We start from the raw sequence: 20725 nt of genomic DNA, 5'->3' as shown, positions 1-20725 counted from the left end.
TTTCCTTCCAGTACAGTATTCAGTAAGTTACATGAGATATGCAACACTTACTATGAAATAGGCTTTGTGTTAGATGATTTTGCCCAATATTAGGATAATGTTTAAATGTTCTGAGCACATTTAAGGTAGTCTAGGCAAAGCTATCCACTCCAGTGTTCTTGCCTGGAGAATCCCAGGGACGGGGGAGCCTGGTGGGCTGCCGTCTATGGGGTCGCACAGAGTTGGACACGACTGAAGCGACTTAGCCTTAGCAGCAGCAGGCTAAGCTATGATGTTTGGTAGGTTAAGTGTATTCAATGCATTTTTGACTTAAGATATTTTCAGCTTATAATGGGTTTATTGGGATATAACCCATTGTAACTGAAAAAAGATCTGTGTAACATTTTATCCATTCTTGTATTGATGGACATTTCAGTTGTTCCACCCATTGGCTATTGTAAATAATGCTGTGATAGACACACAAGTGAATAATCCTGCATTAGACACACAAGTCTCTACTTTCATTTCTTTTGAATATATACTTCAGGATAAAATGGCTGAGTCACGTGGTAATTCTGTTTAACATTTGGAAGAACAGTGAGACTTTTCCACAATAATTGCACCATTTTAGATCCCTACCAGCAACGTACAGAATTCCAATTTCTCCATATCCTCACTAGCACTTATTATTTTCCATTTTTAAAAAATTACAGCCATTCTAGTAGGTGTGAAGTAGTATCCCATTGTTGTTTTGATTTGCATTTCCCTGATGAGTAATAATGTTGAGCACCTTTTCATTTTCTTATTGGCCATTTGTGTATCTTAAGAGAAATATCTGCTTAAGTCTGTTGCCCATTTTTGAATTGGGTTGTTTGTAAATTTTGTATACTTTTGAAACTCATGTTGGCCATTGTAGCTGGAGTGTATCAATCTGGGAGAAACAAAAAGAGATTGCATTTGTATTCAGAAAATAATAAATGTTTAAAAAGATGCTCTACCTCTCTAGCAATGAGAAAAATCAAATTAAAGCCACAAGACTCAATTTCACTACTTTCAGACTGCTAATAAGAAAAATGTGATAACATTAATTATTTAAAAATTTAAAGAATGAGCTAATATTTTAGATTTTTTTCTGCTAAAACTAAGAAAAAAATCTTGGTAATTTTTAACTACTTACATAATATTTTGACTATTTTAGAGTCAGGAAAGGATGAATATCTAGCAGCGTTTTTTTTTTTTGTTAAAGTTATTTTCATTTTAAAAGTTTTCATAATCAAAGTTTTCAGATTTTATGTTGAGAGAGACAGTCATCTATAAAGTGTCATTGTTGGTAGATTGGTAGGGTTCCTTAGACTTTCTCCTTTCTTTGGTAGATCATGTATCTTTCAAGTTCTTTGGACTTTTTTTGTGACTGATACTGGGGATTGGCTAGCTCAGAGTCCACTGTTAACTCCTTTCTCCCTTTCTTATCTCTAAAGTGGAGAATATAAAAGAAAAGGATTGATTTTCCAGCTCCCTTGCAGCATGGAGTAGTTACGCAACACACAGTCCTGATCAGTGAGAGGGAAGAAGATGCCTGCTAGGCCACTATTCCCTCCTCTTTTCTTTGGTTGCCAGAAGGAAGAACCAGAGGTGCTCAGTCATTTGGTAACCTGTTGCAAAAATCACGTAGATAATAGATGAAAAGCATGAAATTAAAAATCTTATGCATAGAGAGAGAACTTAGGACCCTGATGCCACTACTGAGCTGCTATAGCAGCTTTGGCCCTGGACTCATAATAATGTGAGACAAATCCCTATGGGTTTGAGCCCGTGTTGATTGAGTTTTCCGTTGTTTGAGCCAAACCCACTTCCTAATCGATACCATTTTATGATTAAAGTCTTCATAATTATTAATTGGCATGAATGACTGATGATAGAATACATTATAAAATACAAGGCATTATAATGTTGCTATGATAAAGTAAGAATACTTGGTTGACAAATTAATACTATGAGATTTTTATTATCATAAATATATGTGTGCATATCAATTTATTTCCCAGTGAAAGATATATATTATTATAAAGATAAGGCACTTCTTAATATACTGTCTTCTCTAAGATTTAACATTTGAAATATTAGCATCATTAAAGGTATAGATACACCTTATTTTATTGCAGATACTGTGTTTTTTACAAATTGAAGATTTGTGGCAACCCAGCATTGTGAAATGATAATGAGCATTTTTTAGCAATAATCTATTTTTTAATTAAGGTATTTACATTTTCTTATACGTAATCCTATTGCACAGTTAACAGACTACCATACAGTGTGCACATAACTTTTATTTGCACTGAGAAGCCAGAAAAGTTCTGTGACTTACTTTATTGTGATACTCACTTTATGGCTATGGTCTAGAACTAAACCTGCAATCTCTCTGAGGTATGTCTGTAAATCTTAGACCTCAAAGTATATTAATAGGTAGCTGAATTTCCATTTTTTATAGGTGAAAAAAACAGGGATTTGAGAGAGAGTATGGAACAGATTCAGAGTTACTTAATTACTGATTTTGTCCATTTTGTGTCCATTTTTTCCCTAGAATGTAGTCTAAGAGCACTGAATCGAATACTACATGATGAAATTCTTAATAAACCTATGGAAACACTTAAACTTGCTATTCCATCAGGGATATATACTCTTCAGAATAATTTACTCTATGTGGCACTGTCAAATCTCGATGCAGCTACTTATCAGGTACCCAAAATACATTTCTAGTAGTCCTGCTAAGAAACAAACAGACAAACAATAATATTAGCTATTTTCTTTTTCAGGTCACATATCAGTTGAAAATTCTTACGACTGCACTATTTTCTGTGTCAATGCTTAGTAAAAAATTAGGTGTGTACCAGTGGCTCTCCCTAGTAATTTTGATGACAGGAGTTGCTTTTGTACAGGTAACTATTCAAGATAAGTATAACTTTCATTTTTAATCACAGTTTCAAAATCTCATTTTGGAGAGTATGGTTGGTATTTGTTGATGCAAATTAATGCCTATTCTCACAACTGTTTTTGAGGGCTTCCCCATGAGGAAGATACCACATTGGGACTATAAATGATACAAAGAAATAAAATCAGATAATCTGAGGCAAAGAAGTGAATAGTCTATTTAGGGAAATAAGACTTGTAAAACAAAGCTGATTTTTACTTAGTATGGGAACATTTGAGATCAGTCACTCCCTTCCTATTGTCTGTCAGCTTCCCTGATACCACTGCTTCTTGGTTCTTTTCACATCTAATGATTCCTTAGTGGTTTCCGTCCTGGGGTCCTCTTCCCTCATATACACATTAGACACTGGGGTTGTTGATAGGCGTATTATTTCTCTTAAACTATGTCCTTATTTTTGGAGATTTCATTCTCTCTGGGTGTGTTTATTAATACATGTGCTGATAGTTTCTTGATCTGAGTCACCAACTCTGGTCGTCACCTCTAGTTCCTGATTTGTATATCTAAAAGCCCATTGGATGTCTTTGCTTGATTGTGGCTTCCCTGGTGGCTCAGATGGTAAAGAATCCACCTGAAATGCAGGGACCTGGGTTGGATCCCTGGGTCAGGAAGATTCCCTGGAGAAGGGACTGGCTGCCCACTCCAGTACTTTTGCCTGGAGAATTCCATGGACAGAGGAGCCTGGCAGGCTACAGTCCATGGTGTCGCAAAGAGCTGGACACGACTGAGTGACTAACAGGTTCATTTTTCACTTCGGTAGGCCTTATAAACCAAGTGTATCCAAAACTAAACTTTACCTTTCCCCCCACCAAACCTGTTCTTTATTTCTATTTTTTTCCCAGTCATTATTTACCTAGCCTGAGAGTTGTCCTAGAGTCTTCCTTCAGCCTATACATCCAATCACTAAGACTTTGTGACTGTTTTCTAATACTTCTTGATTCTGTCCTTGTCTGTATCTACTAACATTTCCCTATTTCATGACTTCTTTGTTTCTCAAGTAATCTTTTGCCTTCTAACTGATGGTTTTGTTTTGTTTTTTACCATCACCCAAAATTCAGCCTCCACTTATTCACCACTGTGGGCTATCTAAAATAAATCTAATCATGTCAGTCTCCTGCCATCCAAAGTCCTCCTTCCCTCTGCCCCCAATTACTTTCCTTAGAGTGTGGTATGTATTGTGTATTTTCAATAAATATCTCTAATAGTTATTTATTTAAATGAGTATTACTGAAATATAATTGGCATATCAAACTCATATTTTCATAGGTCCTGCTTAAGGTAAAGTAGTTAGTATTCAATTTTTAAAAGTGAGGTATTTTTAAAAATCAAGTAACTAATGGTTCAGGTAGGCAAAAGCCATGCGGAGGATAGAGAAATAAGTGAGGTTTTAGGAACACTGATCTGCAGAATGAAGCTCAGAGTGATCGGCTTGATATGGCCCTTCCACAACACAGCAGCCACTGTGGACTTACTTTTGCTGCTCCAACACTTCACACTCTGAATTTCTACCACTGACCTGTTTATAGAGGCTGTTTTGTGCATCTGTGCATTTATTCATTCTCTTTCTCTTTTTTATGGAGAAGGAAATGGCAACTCATTCCAGTATTCTTGCCTGAAAAATCCCATGGACAGAGCAGCCTGGCAGGCTGTAGTCCATGGGGTCGCAAAGAGTCGAACACAACTTAGTGACTAAACTGCAGCAACAGCAGCTCTTTTTTTAGGGTATTTTTGAAATTATAGATTGTAAAGGCAATATCACTATGGGAAAAAAAATTATTCTAAGGGTTTTCAAAAGCTGTCCTCTGTAATCCCCAGGAATGGAAATGGTTGCACTTTTACCTTAAGGTCTAAGGGTGGTCTCTAAACATGTATTTTGTAAAATATCATAGGAATTAAACTTGTGTTGTTTCTTTTTGTTCAGTGGCCCTCAGATTCTCAAGAGCTTAATTCTAAGGAACTTTCAGCTGGCTCACAATTTGTAGGCCTCATGGCAGTTCTCACAGCATGTTTTTCAAGTGGCTTTGCTGGGGTTTACTTTGAGAAAATCTTAAAAGAAACCAAACAATCAGTGTGGATAAGAAACATTCAACTTGGTAAGTTTTAAATGTTTTCTAACATTACTTTTAAAGTGATTATATTGTTATATTTAAAGATTTCTATGTATCTTTAATTAAATAAACCTTTTATAAAAGTTGCTAGTTGCTGCAAATAAAATTTTAGAAAGAACATTTCACATCCCTTTTGGTTCCTTTTTCATTGTGAAATACTTTGATTAGTTGTGACTTTATTTAGAAAATTGCTTTACCCTGCACTCTGTATATGTTACCAAAGACTTCCCCCTAAAGAGGTGATTCCTGTAGTATAACCATTTCTTTAGTCATAGTTTGGGATTGCTCTAGGAAATCTTAGCTGCAGTAGTCATAAGGCATAAGTCTACCATAAGCTCTGTGGTAGAAGTAAGGGATTCAGCAGTGAACAGGACACATTTCCTGCTCTCACTGAGCTGACTTTTCCCTAACGGTGAGACTTCAGTAATAACATTCTGATGTTGCCTGTGGCTGACTGTTTCTTTTCTAATTTTTTTGGATATTATCATACATCCAAAATTTCTAAATAAAGAAAAATGCCATACCACATACCTGAGTTATTATATCTACACATATGAATGTGAATATATGAAATTACAGATCTAGCAATAGGAAGATACAATGAAATATACAAAAGTGCACCTTTTACAAATATTTGAATGGGATATCCATATAGTCCTGTAATATATACACTCTATTTTTTCAGTGCTCCAAGGCTGGTAGTCTGTTCTGTTTTACATTCCCATGTCTTTTTCTGAGTCAAAATATGGTACTGAGTATATTTTTTCTAAGTCTATATAATTATACAACTAAAAAAACTTTTAATCAAATTTTGTCAAGAAGGAAAAGTTAAGTTTAAAATTATTTGCAATGTTAATGGAAAAATATCTCTCCTGACAAACCAAAGGACATATAACATAGACTTTACTTTTTTTTTTTTAAGGTTTCTTTGGGAGTATATTTGGATTAATGGGAGTATATGTTTATGATGGAGAATTGGTGTCAAAGAATGGGTTTTTTCAGGGATATAATCGACTGACCTGGATAGTAGTTGTTCTTCAGGTAAAGCATTTAAATTCTTATATTTATGCTAATAAATTTTATTTTAACATAGAAAATCAAAATAGCTATGATGTACTGATAGGAGGAAAAAGGGCTTCTCCTGTTTGTATTCTCATTATATCTAGTTTATTAAGGGAAGTTAAAATAGGACTGATCTAAATGCTGTAATGTGAACTTTATGGTATTTAAATTTAACATAATGAAAATGCAGGATTAAGAATAAAAGAGTTAAAGCTGAGGATAAATATAACTTTTAATTTTTCTACAGTTCTAGTCATTTCACAGGAAGTCTAAAGTCAGTTCATTCAGGCTCAAGAAGCAGATCTAGATATTTAAATCTGTAACAGTTTATAGTTTAATATTGATTACATATTGGAGTATTCCTATCAAATAACTTCAGTTTATAACTTTAAATTATTCAAGGGCTGAGTAATTTCATCTTCAAAAAATACTTATTAAGTATTCTGGAGGAAACAAAAATGAAGATACAAGTCTCTGCCTTCACAAAGCCTTTCTCTAGAGATATTTGAAGCTGAAAGTCCCTTAGGGAAGATGGGTAAGAAGGTAGCAAAGGATAACTGTTTTGAAAGCAGGAAGGATACTTCTATTTTTAAGATAAGAGAAAAGGAGATGGGGATAAGTGAAAATTCAGAGAAAATTTGAGAAAGATTTTATGATGGCTTTTATCCTGCTGAGGAGGAAAGCTCTCTTTCCTTAAGAAGGGACTACAGACTTGAGAAGAATTTAAAAGGTTTGGTATAGTTGGCATGAGGGAGAAAATAGAAGAATGAGAGCACTGCCAAGAATAACAGGACTCAAACATCAATTTATAGTAAGCTCATTGGCATAACTTGTGACTTCTCTCTTAAAGCTTTTACCATTTGAAGAGGTGCAATGAAAGTGGGTAACTCAGATTTGGGAGTTGATACGTAGAGTTTGGTGAAGTGAAGTGAAAGTCACTTAGTCGTGTCTGACTCTCTGCGACTCCATGGACTGTAGCCCACCAGACTCCTCAGTCCATGGAATTCTCCAGGCAAGAATACTGGAGGGGGTTGCCATTCCCTTCTCCAGGGTTTGGTAGAAAACAAAACTATGAGATATGGTAAAACCATTATTTAAGTAGCCACAGTTTGGAATTTGAGAGGGATTTGGCAGAAAGTTCTTTCTACACTCTTAAAGAGAATGAGTCAAGTGCTTCAGGAAGCATACTCTGAGAGCAATTTGAAAGGTAGATTAGAATGGGAAGAAACTCGAGGAAGAAAGCCAAGTTAGGCAATTAGAAGGCTAGTAAAATATAAAGTTACATTTTATTTTTAATCAAAAATAAAAATATTTCACTAATCAGAGTATTCAGTCTTCCCACATTTGTCTGAAGAAGTGATGTTTAATTACTAAATTGGATGAGGATAGATATTTTATTCATAATATGGTCAAACTCCATTATAGCAAACTGCAGATTCTGCTGGTAGTTATTTTATCTGATACCTTTTGAAACAGAGAGTCTATTGAACAAAACCTAGATGCTCATATGTTACAAAATGTTTCATAAAAATCACTTATTTAATGGGATTAGATTATAAGACAAAAAAGTATTTTGAAAAGCAGTTTTATATGTGTCTATTTTTAAAAATAATCTTTTAAAACTTCTGCAGGCACTGGGAGGCCTTGTAATAGCTGCTGTTATTAAGTATGCGGATAACATTTTGAAAGGATTTGCAACCTCTTTGTCCATAATATTATCAACACTGATATCTTATTTTTGGCTACAAGATTTTGTACCAACCAGGTAGTGTATTCTTTTCTGTTTCTTTAGATCTTATTTAGAAAAATGAGTCCTTCATATGATATGATCTGAAAAATTTTGTTCTATCACAGCTTTTAAAGAAATATAGTAAGATTTATTTAACTGTCTTTTTAAAAGGGTTTCAAACTAAATGCATGAAAGAAAGTCTAACACTGAACAGTTTTTTATACAGTTTGGCTGGCCAGAATTTTCCCAGTATATCTGAATGGGGGTCTTTCCCCAAAAGTTAAAAGTCGTATTTTTTAAAATTATTAAGTCATATAAAGTCATTTAAAGAATTTATATAGCTTAAGCCAGGAAAGGAGGTGACATTCTTGAAGAAGATAATTTGTTTATAAGATAATTTGAGTCACCTTTGAAAAGGTGGCTCATGAGAAAGCTCTTTAGGGAGAATAATAGTCTAGAGAATTGCTAAAGGAATGATGGGTGAAGCAGGAGACCCAGGACTGTGTAGTGTCATGGATACCAAGAGAGAAGACAGAGTGAGGAAGAATTAAGTATAAAATAAAGTTCTATTTTATTTATATTAACTTGTAATCCTAGGGTAATGAGATTATATTTTAATGAATTCTAGGATACCATCCTTAGTTTCCTGTAACTTCACTCCCTCTTCATCGTCTCATTTTCTACACTTTGGAATACTGTCTTCATTCATCTTTGGGCTTATATCTGCACTCACTTCCTTGGTGATCTTTATTCTCATGACTTTAAATACTGTTTATAGGCTAATAACTTCAAATTTAAATTTGAATTCCAGGCCTTTATATTTAATTGTCTATTTGTCTATTTTCTCTTCAGTGTCTACTAGATAACTCATTCCCCATCTCTGTCAGGGTTCTCAATTTGTTGTACATACCTTCATTCTTTCAGTTGCTTAGGCAAAAATCCTTTTAACTTAGGAACACAATTTATCCTTCTTTGAAAGCAGAGTCTATAGATATGGACATAGATAGTTTTATAAGAGAAAGTTAAAATGTATGAACATTTTTTATTTTCTCAGTGAAGTAAGGTCATCAGCTTCTCTTTACTGTCCTTTCACGTGTCATTCTAACGCAGAGACAAATCGTATTAACTCTTCCTTTTTAATATCACCAGAATCTGACCGTTTCTCACAACCTCTAATGCTATCATCATGATCCAAGTCACCCTCATTTATCATCTAGATTAAGGAAATAGTCTCCTGACTTGCCTCCTTGCTTCCTATCTTCACCTGTGTCTCTGAATTTTCCCCATTCAGTAAGGAGAATGATTCTTTTCAATGTAAATCAGTGTACTCAGGAACTGATTGCTTCCCACTTCACTCAGAAGTTGTCACCATCAATGGCCTGTTTGCTTTGGCTGTTAGCTATCTTTCTATCCTCATCTGACATTACTACCTCTTGTTTACCTTTTTTTTTCTTTTAACCTTTTTGCTATGGGCTTTGATTTGCCCTTTATTCTTCTTGGAATACTCATCCCCTACATATTCACATGGCATGCTTCCCAGGTGGCTCAGCAGTAAAGAATCTGCCTGCAGTGTAGGAGACATGGATTCAATCCCTGGGTGAGAAGATCCCCTGGAGAAGGAAATGGCAGCTCTCTCCAGTATTCTTGCCTGGGAAATCCGTTAGATAGAGGACCCTGGCAGGCTACAGCCCATGGGGTCTCAAAAGAGTGAGACACGACTTAGTGACTAAATACAACATTAAACACCCTACTTATTAAATGGAGGAAATTATATGCTTTAGTATTATTTGAGAATGTTTAGTACTTGTAGATTTTAAGGGTAACTTAAAAAGGCATACCTTAAAAAAAAATAAAACCTCATATAAGGCCAAGGTGATAATTTTAAATCTTTGAATCATACAGGGAATAAAATAAGTAAATGAACAAGTAAACAAGCAGAGGAACAAAAGAGTAGGAGTTTTTTTAGTAAGGTACATACTTGCATGTGTAAATCCATGTTTCTGAGGGAGCCTATGGGGTATGTTGGGATGAAGATAAAAGGAGAAAAGACAATGATACTGTTATTATTGAATGAATGAATGTTTTGAGAATATACATAGGACACCACGTTAGATGGAGGAGACAGGTTATTCTTCCTAAAGTAGATAGCTGAGCCCTCCATCTTTATGTATTTTTACTTTTGTGGAAAACTTCCATTATCCAATAAATGCAAAGATCTGTATTCTGAGTGTAATATTTTCCTTTGTTATCCCCATTTCACCTACTGAAACAGTTTTTTGGTTTCTCAGTAGTACCCTTGACCCCTGTACCCGCCTTTCTGGTTGTTCCTTTGGTAACCTGTCAGTTCTCACTCACTTTCTTATCCATCTTATCTGCTGTCATGGCTTCCCTGTCCTCTCTATGAAGATGAGTCCCAACTTCACCTTAACTCTAGATTCCTGTTTTCAGCTGGCTGCTTGACATCTCTACTGATATCCTATCACCAGTATTCCCTTTCCTGTTTTTAGGTGCTCATTATTTTGCTTGTTGGTGTTACCATCCTTGGTATTTAGACTTGCTTATTCTTTTATCAAAAATTTATTGTTTCCACTATGTGTCTGTCAGTGTACTAGAAGATCGTAGAGAAATAGGAATATCTTCAAGGAGGTCACAGTGATCGAAGAAACAGACATGAGAATAAATTATAATGATGATCAATGCAGCAATGGAAGTATATACACAATCCATTAGAAAGAGGGGGTGCAAATCCTTTAAGTATTAAATTCTGGTAGCTTCTTCCTTAAAATTTTTTTCTCTCAGAGCCATCTAAAAATAGCTGGATTGGGAAAGCAGGGGTTTCCTGATAGTAATAGATATTCTTGTAGATCCTGTTAGAGATATCATAGAATGGATTCCTAGAAAGTTGGATCAGACAACTTTCCAACTGAGCACGTGATTTTATACAACTCCAGGTTTCTGGAAAGCTAGGAAAAGCTCATTAGATTGACCAAGATAGTGCTCAGTCAGAGTCTAAGTAGTTAACCAAATATTCTTGTGGCAGTAATTTTCTTCAGGATACATTATAGGAAGTTTTATGTCCTCTTAATTGTATACGTGTACCTGTATTCAAGGCTTTTGAAAAGTTGCCCATCTGCAGCAAGTCAACACTAGACGTATCATAACAGGTAGTGACTAAGCTCCCTATATATGCTAGGTTCTTAGAAATATAATGATGAATGAGGAACACATGGGTGAACAGAGGGGCAGAATGTAAATATCATATTATTTACTATAGTGTGATAAAGTGTTACCATAGAGTAACTTTGCTTAGGAGAGTTAGTCTTAGAGACTTTAGACCTGAGTTGTTATCAATAAGCAGTTTTCTTGGGAGGGACATTGCAGGCAGAGGAATAACATCTATAAAGACAGTGTCCTGAAAGGCATGTTGTGTTTCCTAAATGGAGTGGCTGAATTATAAATGGGCTTGGGTGGAGTGTGGAAGATAAGACTGGAAGGACTATATTATGAAGGGCCTTTAAATCATAACTGTTAATAAAAACTTTAAAAACAAGACTAATTCATATCCCTGTAATAGCACTTCAAAGAATATTCTAGTTTATATTCAGTTTAAGTTCCAGTACCAGTTTCTGTTCATTTCTAGTTTATAGTAAGGTATATTATATATATGGATAGATAAAGAAGAAACCAAGTCTTCTTGTACTTACTCTAATTTCCTTTCTTAAAGCATGCTGTAAAAACTGATTTTCCCTGTGGCTCAGATGGTAAAGAATCTGCTTTCAATGCAGGAGACCCGGGTTCATCCCTGAGTTGGGAAGATCCCCTGGAGAAGGGAATGGCAGTCCACTCCAGTATTCTTGCCTGGAGAATACCATGGACAGAGGAGCCTGGCGGGCTTCAGTCTGTGGGGTTGCAAATGGTCAGACATGAATGAGCAACACTACTACTATAAAAATTAGTCCTGAGTTTTATTTATTACTACCTTTGATTTTAAACTGAACTTTACTTTGGTTTGAAAAGAGTGCAGTTTTCCCTGTATATTTTTAAATTTTGTTAAAAAATTGAAATCTGTTAGTCTTCGATGTATTGTAGGCAAAAGGCATACTAAAATGAAACACTTTTTATACACATACATGTCTAGCTGAATAACTTTGCTGTATACCCAAAACTAACAAAACATTATAAATTAACTACAGTTTTTAAAAATGGTTTTAATAAAAGATGAAACACAATATTTTATACATACTTCTTTTGGGAGACGACAGTATAGCACAGTGGATGGAAGTGCAGGTTTGGCTCTAGAGTCAGACATACCCAAGTTTGAATCCCATTTTCTGCTTCAAGTTGTGGGACTTTAAGACAATTATTTAAATTCTCTAAACCTGTTTCTTCATATATTAACAAATGAGGGCAATGCTAGTGCTTCTTCATAAAGTTGTTTTGAGAACTAAATGAGACAATGCATGTAAAACACCTAGCTGAATATCTGGAACCTAGTAACCACTTAGTATTTGTTAGCCGTGTTATTGGAACATTTTTTCCCAAATTATATTTGTATTTTATAGTAAAGAAATATAATTTTTATTGTTTTTAATCTGATTTTCTCTTTTTCATTTTTTTCTTCATCTATTTAGTGTCTTTTTCCTTGGGGCCATCCTTGTAATAACAGCTACTTTCCTATATGGTTATGATCCCAAACCTGCAGGAAATCCCACTAAAGCATAGTGGTAATTTATCTGGTTTTTCACAATGGTGCACTGGGAATCTCAACATTAATGCTGCACAGAGGACTTCTACAGATTCTAAGAGAAAATCATCATGCTGAATCTGATCATAATGTTCAAATGGTTTGAAAATATAAAAGTTTAAGGATAAAATATACATATATGTAACAAAATGCCTATTGCATATAAAAATCAAAACTTGAAAGTATTTCCAGGGATTAGAATAAATTACTAGAGGAAATTTAAAATCTGAGTTCTTAAAAAGATATTATGTTTTTGATTACTGCAGAAATATCCTATGCACTCTTTGAAACAGCACACAGCAAGTGTCAGACATCAATTTTGCAAATTACATATATTTAATTTTATTAAATGTTTTTTATCTTATTCTTTCTGTACAGATATATCAAATAACATGGATATTCAAAGTTTGAACATTATAATTATAAAGCTGTGAAGAAATAGTATGATTTGAAAAACATTTTCACATATCTCAGATTTTTATATTTATACAGAAGATTACTAAACAAAGGATTGCTATATGTTGCAAATGTTCAAATGCATAAAAGTTGATAAAGTAACTTTCTGGGTCTGATTTGTCAGAGAATAACATTCATATTTAAATTTAATATAAAAAAATATACACATCTGTTTCTCCATCTAAACTTTAAGACCTCTTTAGTGCTTTGAAACTGCTGAATGCGATCCATTCGTTCCTATGCTAGACAGTAGCCAGTGGCTTTTACATTAATGGAGTTTGTCCTTTATCTCTTAATTGTATTTCTTTTCTGTAAATTGGATAAATCCTTAATATTACTTTAAAATAAATTTCTCTCTGTGTTAATTTCCATCAAAGTTTTAAAATGTAATTTAAAGGGGTTAAATACTCATTTAATAATTTAAAATAATAATTATTGTCTAATGTCTCCATTTGGAGAATTTTAAACTATCAGAGCATATACTCTACACACTAGAGCATTTTTAGATGATGATTTTATTCATTGATCTATAACTGATGACAAAACAAACAAATATATAATAATATAGATATCAATAAATTGAGACCAGAATGACTTAGACATTCCAGATTGCCATGATATATTTTAAATGGCACTATAGCTATAAATTTAAAGTGTTCAGAAGAACTTTCTAGGCCTCTCATAAACCCACCATTCCTAGGAATATTCTGATCAAATGTCTGAGAGAGGCAGCCAAATTCTGAACTCCCTTTTTGTGACCTTACAAAAGCTTCCAAGAAAGAGCCACAACTTTGCTTTACAGTAGTGGTTTATTTTCCATTTCTTTTCCGTTTGATTAGCACTGGAATTGAGATTGCAAATTACATGAGTTATGGTTCAGGGAGAGAAAATGTAGCAGAAATGATCAAATGAATTGGTGGGCACAATTACTTTCTAAAATTGAAACAGGGGTTTAATTTATTGTTGACTAGAGACAGAATTACCTATTGTGTATAAAAGTATTGTACTTTATTTTTTCCTTCATGCATTATGTATTTTTAAAAGTCTCCTGTTCTAATTGTATAAAAACTGTAAAAAATAAATATTTTTATATAATTCTAATGGATTTTGTTAAAATTTGGCTGAAAATACTATGTTACAATCTGTTGGCTAGTCTCGGCTAATTAGGACTGGCTGTGTTACTTTGCTGAGGCAAACCTAGTCTCAACAAGACACAGGCCTAATATATTCCATACAGTGTTTTTAGAAATGCTTAAAATTACAAAGTATTTTTATGTTAATTTGCTGGTAATTCCAAATTGGTACCAAGCAAACTTTCTGGAACTCTGACTTATATTTTTCAGTGACTACTTTTTAGAGTATTTATTAAATAACTTTACTACAGTTTGAGAATGGTGTTTTTAGACTATAACAACATTTAGATTTACATTTACTACTTAATGCTAAGAGAAATCTAAATCCTGTAATGCAGAGAATTCAAGACTAAATATAAAGATTTATGTTCAGCTTACACTGAAGTGTTGGGTACTTATGTATTAATCTGATATGCATTAATCATTAATTGTGAATTCAAGTTTAGTCTCTCCCAATTTTAACACCTCAAAAAATGATACAAAAATGCAACTTTCAAGATTCCCTCCAAAGTTTATAAAATGTAGTCAAGAGTTCAGAGAACAGGCAAAATAGTCTAAAGTATATTCTCAAAGCAAACTTTTATTAGACAAGCATAATTTATATTTTGCTTTTCTAGTAGGTTGGAATAGAGAATTGGTTGTATAGTCTATAGTTTTTGATTCATAAAGAAATAACCATATTTGAAACAGTGGACCCGTGTCCTAGATCATGTCATGTGTACACATATTGCCATTTTCTTCTGTGTGGCATGTGTTTTGATGACCTCCAAAAGCCATATTATGTCACCCTTCTATACTGATGATTCCTTGATTATTTAAATTCTTATACTTTTTAAAGTTGACATTTATCTCTCAACAACTTTGTTCGTTTTAAAGAAACGTGCTAACCCATGGGAGAAGAGTGCCAGTTGATAGTTCTACAAAACTTTAAAAATATGGTATTTTGGAAGAAAAGCTTGAAATGCAACACATAGATGTAATCAACACAGTAATATTACCAATTCTTTAATAAGTGATTTTTAGAGAAGTCGTAGACTACTTTTACAGTGGAAAATGTAGTTTAGACATACAAAACTTGAATGTTTACATCAGTTTATATTGAATGTCACAGTTTCATAGAAGGAAAGGTGATTTGATATTTAAACTAGATTCCAAGGAGACAGAATCTGAGTGGAAACTAATTGACTTTGTGCTTTAGTAGACCTAGTGTAATAAGACTATTCCCAAGAATTGATAAACTTTTCCTACATATCAGATTATTAAACTTTAACATGTCATTGTATAGTCACTCATCTGAGTTTTGTATTTAAAAAAACAGGGTTTAGCATCACTCATCTTATTTACACATTCGTTATTGTAATATTTAATTACATGTGACTGTATGCTCTACATGATAAAAAAGCTTATAAAAGTTATTTATGCTATATTGAAAGTCATCTTAAGAATCTCCCAGATATGTAGCTTATATAAAGTATTTTTAGGACCAAAGAAAAAGCACCTTTATCAAAATCTGGTCCTGTGTGCCTTGCTTTACCAAATACTGGCTTTTCTTGAGGATATTACTGTAATTCACAATTTTGGACACATAGGCAAAATTAGGATGTTTTAAGAATAACTATAATTCAATGTTTTCATTGTTTCAACATTTGCTATTTAAATTCATTATCTAACAGAATATTGAAATAGGTATATTGTACAAATATTAGTAAATAGAACTTATTTAAAGAAATTACGGTACCATTGCTCCATCATTGAACTTTTGAAACTTTAACAATTGTATATAACTCATTTTGATTTTTTTATTTCTTATTATAAGATAAAATTTACTGTGATTTTTAAAATATTTTTTAAATGATTTGGATTCTGAATTTGTCATTATATGTATTTCATTTGTTTAGAAAGATTCTTCTGGGTTTGGGGTTGTGATTTGTATATTTAAATTTTTTATGGACATAATTCAAAGGAATGTATAAATTGGTCTTTTGTTTAAATGGCTTTTTAATTGATAAATTTCTCTCTGTCATTTTTTGGTATCCAGTTATTTTCTATTCTCTAGATTTCTGAAAATAGATTATTTTCATAACTATGTAAATTTTTTCCTATATTTCCTTTTTTCCTGTCCACCTGTGTCTGACTTAACCATGAATTAGTCTTTCCATATATCAAAAATGACCCCCTGAGCCCTTTCCTGCCTCTCTGGTAACCTTTATCATGTATGTGATCTTCCTTTCTACTATGCTGTAGCGTGAAAGACTGGATCTCATTTAAACTAGTTAGAATTTCTCTACCTGTATGATTATAACAGTCTAAAACTTTTTGCTTTAAACAAATTATCTCTTTTGCTAGTGTCAAAGTTAAGAGATTATAGTAATTGGTATATATTTTCTTCATAATTTATTGTTTTGGCTGTGTTGCATGGCTTGCAGGATCTTAGTTCCCCAACCAGGGATCAAACCTATGCCCCCTGCAGTGGAAGTGTGGAGTCCTAACTACATGAGGAGCACCAACTGAAAGTCTTTATATTTGTATTGGAATACTTCTGTTGAAAGTATATAAAAATTCTTGAATCCTGTGCTATGCAAATATGCTTCATAATAGTGACCAGTATTAGTAATCACAATTACAGTAATTGTAATTACTTACTGTTCTTAAAGAGAATTTTTCTTACTGTTCTTACTGTTCTTAAAGAGAATTTTCTTACTGTTCTTAAAGAGAATTTCTTACTGTTCTTAAAGAGAATTTTTTTCAAAGCAGGATTGATTACCTACACATTGTAGAAGTGAAAATATCAGAGGGAATAAACTGTCCTCAAATCCCAAAGATTTGAAATTCTACTATTGTAGAGTGTCTTGGTGACTGTAAATTCAGAGGTTTCCCAAATTCACCTAGGTTCAAAAATTCACTGGTAAGACAGAACTCACTGATAGCTATTATACTCACAATCATAGTTATTCCAGATAAAGGATACAAATTCCAGACAAAGGAAGAGAACATTGGACAGAGATAAGGAGGGGTCTAAATTCCAGGCATCTTTTCCAATTGTCCATTCCTGGTGAAGCCTTGGACAATGCTGTATATATACTCCTAGCTAAAATCGATGATACTCCATGCAGAGTACTGCCAACTGGGAAAATTCACCCATGCTTTGGTTTTCATATTTTTACCACAGTCTTATTATTTGGCATGCTTGATTAATTCTTTGATCACATAGTTGAACTCACTCTCCAGCCCTGATCCTCCCTGGAGAACTAGCAGACCTCAGACACCAGGGTCTCCTGTTAGCATAAATTAGCTTGTGTAATTTGAGGAGCCCAACATGAATAACAAAGACACTTCTGCTGGAACCTCCTGAGGATGTAGGCTAGAACTTTTTTTGGGTAAGACCAAATTCCTTACCATTCGTCACTAATACACATTTTTCTGAAATGAGAATGACACAAGCAATGACAATTGTTTATAGAGACTTGTGCATGCTGCACGCTAAGTCGCTTCAGTCATGGCCGGCTCTTGCAACCCTGTGGACTGTAGCCCACCAGGCTCCTCTGTCCGTGAGATTCTCCAGGCAAGAACACTGGAGTGGGTTGCCATGCCCCACTCCAAGGGTTCCTCCCAACCTAGCAAGCAGAACCTGTGTCTCATGTCTCCTGCAGTGGTAGGTGGGTTCTTTACCACGAGCTCCACCTGTGAAGCTCATAAAGACTTTTCCACACATTGTCATTTTTAATTTCAGAAATTTGTCAGATGCTTCTGAACACACGACTGAAGGGTAGAAAAACAATCAGATACAGTACTAAGTAGCACTTGTATTATTTATTTAGTTTTCAGTTCTGATATTTAATGACAATTTTATTAAATGTTGGGATAATTAGACAAATTTTAAAATTTATAAATTTAACCTATGCTGTATATTTATGTACAATTTTGAGCTAATTTTATTTATGTATTTATTTTGAAGATCTAATTGGCTTTTTTGGCAATTCATGAATTGAAGAGCATCCCATCTTGCAACTAGAAGGGTGTTTCCTGAGCTAATTTTAAATTACCATTAGCCATCACTACTCTGAGGAGGAGTTCATAGAATAAAATTGGTATCAGTTGCTAGGATGACTCATAATAGACCTTCACTGTTAACTGATAGCTCCACATTTCCAGTCATCCTTTATTGGTGTTAAGTATCAAACCTCCATTAGATCTAACCAGGTTTTTTCATTTATGCATTTATTTATGTTTATTTATTTAGGGTCTCTGGTATGTTAAAATAACTTCTTTAAACAGTAATGATATTCCTTTGAAAATAGTTTACCTGAGATATACACTTTCATCCTTTTTTTAAATTAAACTCACTAAGGATTTAAAAGAATAATGAATGCTGTTACAGTGTTTTGGGGGTAATCTGAAAATGCACTCTTGTTAAGACATACTTTAAACACAGAGTATTTAAAAGGTTTAATTATGTGTTAAATCAGACTTCACATATATTTTAAACAAAATCTGTGGATGTGGGTTTATGTGTTTCTTAAAAGACATTGTATATACAAAAACAATTTCTAATAATTGGGGATTTAAGTTCTCTCCTTAGGCTGAAGTTTTATGTTTCATTTTACTTTATTCTGCTTGGATAGTAAATACAGCCATTAAAAATTACACTAAGCGCTTTTTTCTAATATATGCAATGTGCTTCAATAGGTTTTAAATATTGTAACAACAGTAATGTTTCTTGGGTGATGATAGGATTACAGAAAATCAGGTGAGTTTATGCTTCATTTTATTACTTAAAATACTGCTATGAATTCTAAAATCTGAAGCTTACCTTGGATGTTTTATATATACATATGTATGTGTGTATATATACATAGGCTTCCCTGAGAATCTGCCTGCCAATACAGGAGAAGCGGGCACGATCCCGGGGTTGGGAAAATCCCCTGGAGAGAGAAATGGCAACCCACTCCAGTATACTTGCCTGAAGAATCCCTTGGACAGAAGAGCCTGGTAGGCTGCAGTCCATGGGGTTGCAAAAGAGTTGGACATAACTTACCGACTAAACAACAACTACACACACACACACACACACACACACACAATGCCCCAAATTTCCATCACTTTCCTTTACCGTTTTGTTGTTCATCAGTCGCTACTAAATCATGTTCAACTCCAACGCGGTGGACTACAGCACACCAGGCTTCCCTGTCCTTCACCATCTCCTGGAGTTTGCTCAAATTCATGTCCACTGAGTCAGTGATGCTGATGCTATCTAACCATCTCATCCTCTACCCGCCTCTTCTCCTTTTGTCTTCAATCTTTCCCAGCATTGGGTCACAGAGTCAGACATGACTGAGCGACTTCACTTTTCCCAGCATCAGGGTCTTTTCCAATGAGTTGGCTCTTCACATCAGGTGGCCAAAGTATAGGAGTTTCAGCATCAGTCCTTCCGATGAATATTCATGGTTGATTTCCTTTAGAATTGACTAGTTTGATCTCCTTTCTGTCCAAGGGACTCTCAAGAGTCTTCTCCAGCACCACAGTTCAAAAGCATCAGTTCTTCAGCGCTCAGCCTTGTTTATGGTCCAACTCTCACATCCATACATGACTACTGGAAAAACCATAGCTTTGACTATACGGGCTTTTGTCAGAAAAGTGCTGTCTCTGCTTTTTAATATGCTCTCTAGGTTGCTCATAGCTTTTCTTCAAAAGAGCAAGCAAATTTTAATTTCATGGCTGCATCACCAGCTGCAGTGATTTTGGAGCCCAGGAAAATAAAATCTGTCACTGCTTCCACTTTTTCACCTTTTATTTGCCATGGAGTGATGGGACCGGATGCCGTGATCTTAGTTTTTTGAATGTTGAGTTTTAAGCCAGCTTTTTCACTCTCCTCTTTCACTTGCATCAAGAGGCTCTTTAGTTTCTCTTTGCTTTCTGTCATTAGAGTGGTATCAACTGCATATCTCAGGTTGTTGATATTTCTCTGGGCAATCTTGATCCCAGTTTGTGATTCATTCGGCACAGCATTTTGCATGATGTACTCTGCATATGTTAAGTAAGTAGGGTGACAATATACAGCCTTGTCTTACTCCTTTCCCAATTTTGAACCAGTCTGTTGTTCCATATAAGGTTCTAACTGTTGCTTCTTAACTAGCATACAGGTTTCTCAGGAGGCAGATATGGTGGTCTGGTATTCCCATCTCTTTAGGAATTTCCCACAATTTGTTGTGATCCATGTTATGCCCGATGTCCGAATCCCCGAGCGGGAAGAGAGAGAGGGCTTCCAAGACAATGCAACTCGCAAAAAAAGGGAAGTTTATTACTGTCTCGAGCCAGGGCTTTCTGCCACAAACATCACAGTGGTGCAGGGTCAGAAAGCGCCGAGCTCAAGCTTGTTACACAAATTTATAAGATATGCAAAAGCGATTAGTAGCTGGCTTAAGCGGATTGGTTACATGTTTGCAAAGCAATTCTATTGGTACAGACTTTCGCGGGCTTTTTTTCAAACCTGGGCGTTCGCAGGCTTTTCAGCTCTTCCTTTGTTCTTAC

At 34.5% G+C, this 20725-nt stretch overlaps 1 protein-coding gene across 2 annotated transcripts in view; it reads left to right on the top strand.

Annotated features, from left to right (window-relative positions):
- Window positions 1-14165, top strand: part of SLC35A3 (solute carrier family 35 member A3) — a 40769-nt gene extending 26604 nt beyond the window's left edge. Inside the window, exons 3-8 of one of the 2 annotated variants that reach the window (XM_061121306.1) lie at window positions 2561-2715; window positions 2793-2915; window positions 4887-5058; window positions 5996-6114; window positions 7767-7900; window positions 12987-14165. In XM_061121306.1, the coding sequence (XP_060977289.1) occupies window positions 2561-2715; window positions 2793-2915; window positions 4887-5058; window positions 5996-6114; window positions 7767-7900; window positions 12987-12999 (716 nt within the window). In that variant the 3' untranslated portion in view covers window positions 13000-14165. Of the gene's footprint in view, window positions 1-2560; window positions 2716-2792; window positions 2916-4886; window positions 5059-5995; window positions 6115-7766; window positions 7901-12495 lie in introns of both variants that reach the window. The other variant, XM_061121305.1, reaches the window with a different exon arrangement.
- The last annotated feature ends 6560 nt before the right edge of the window (window positions 14166-20725 follow it).

This window comes from Dama dama, chromosome 20 (assembly GCF_033118175.1).
Source record: "Dama dama isolate Ldn47 chromosome 20, ASM3311817v1, whole genome shotgun sequence".
NCBI lineage: Eukaryota > Metazoa > Chordata > Mammalia > Artiodactyla > Cervidae > Dama > Dama dama.
The sequence above is the reverse complement of the archived record's forward strand: the minus strand, read 5'-3'. Positions and strand labels throughout refer to the sequence as shown.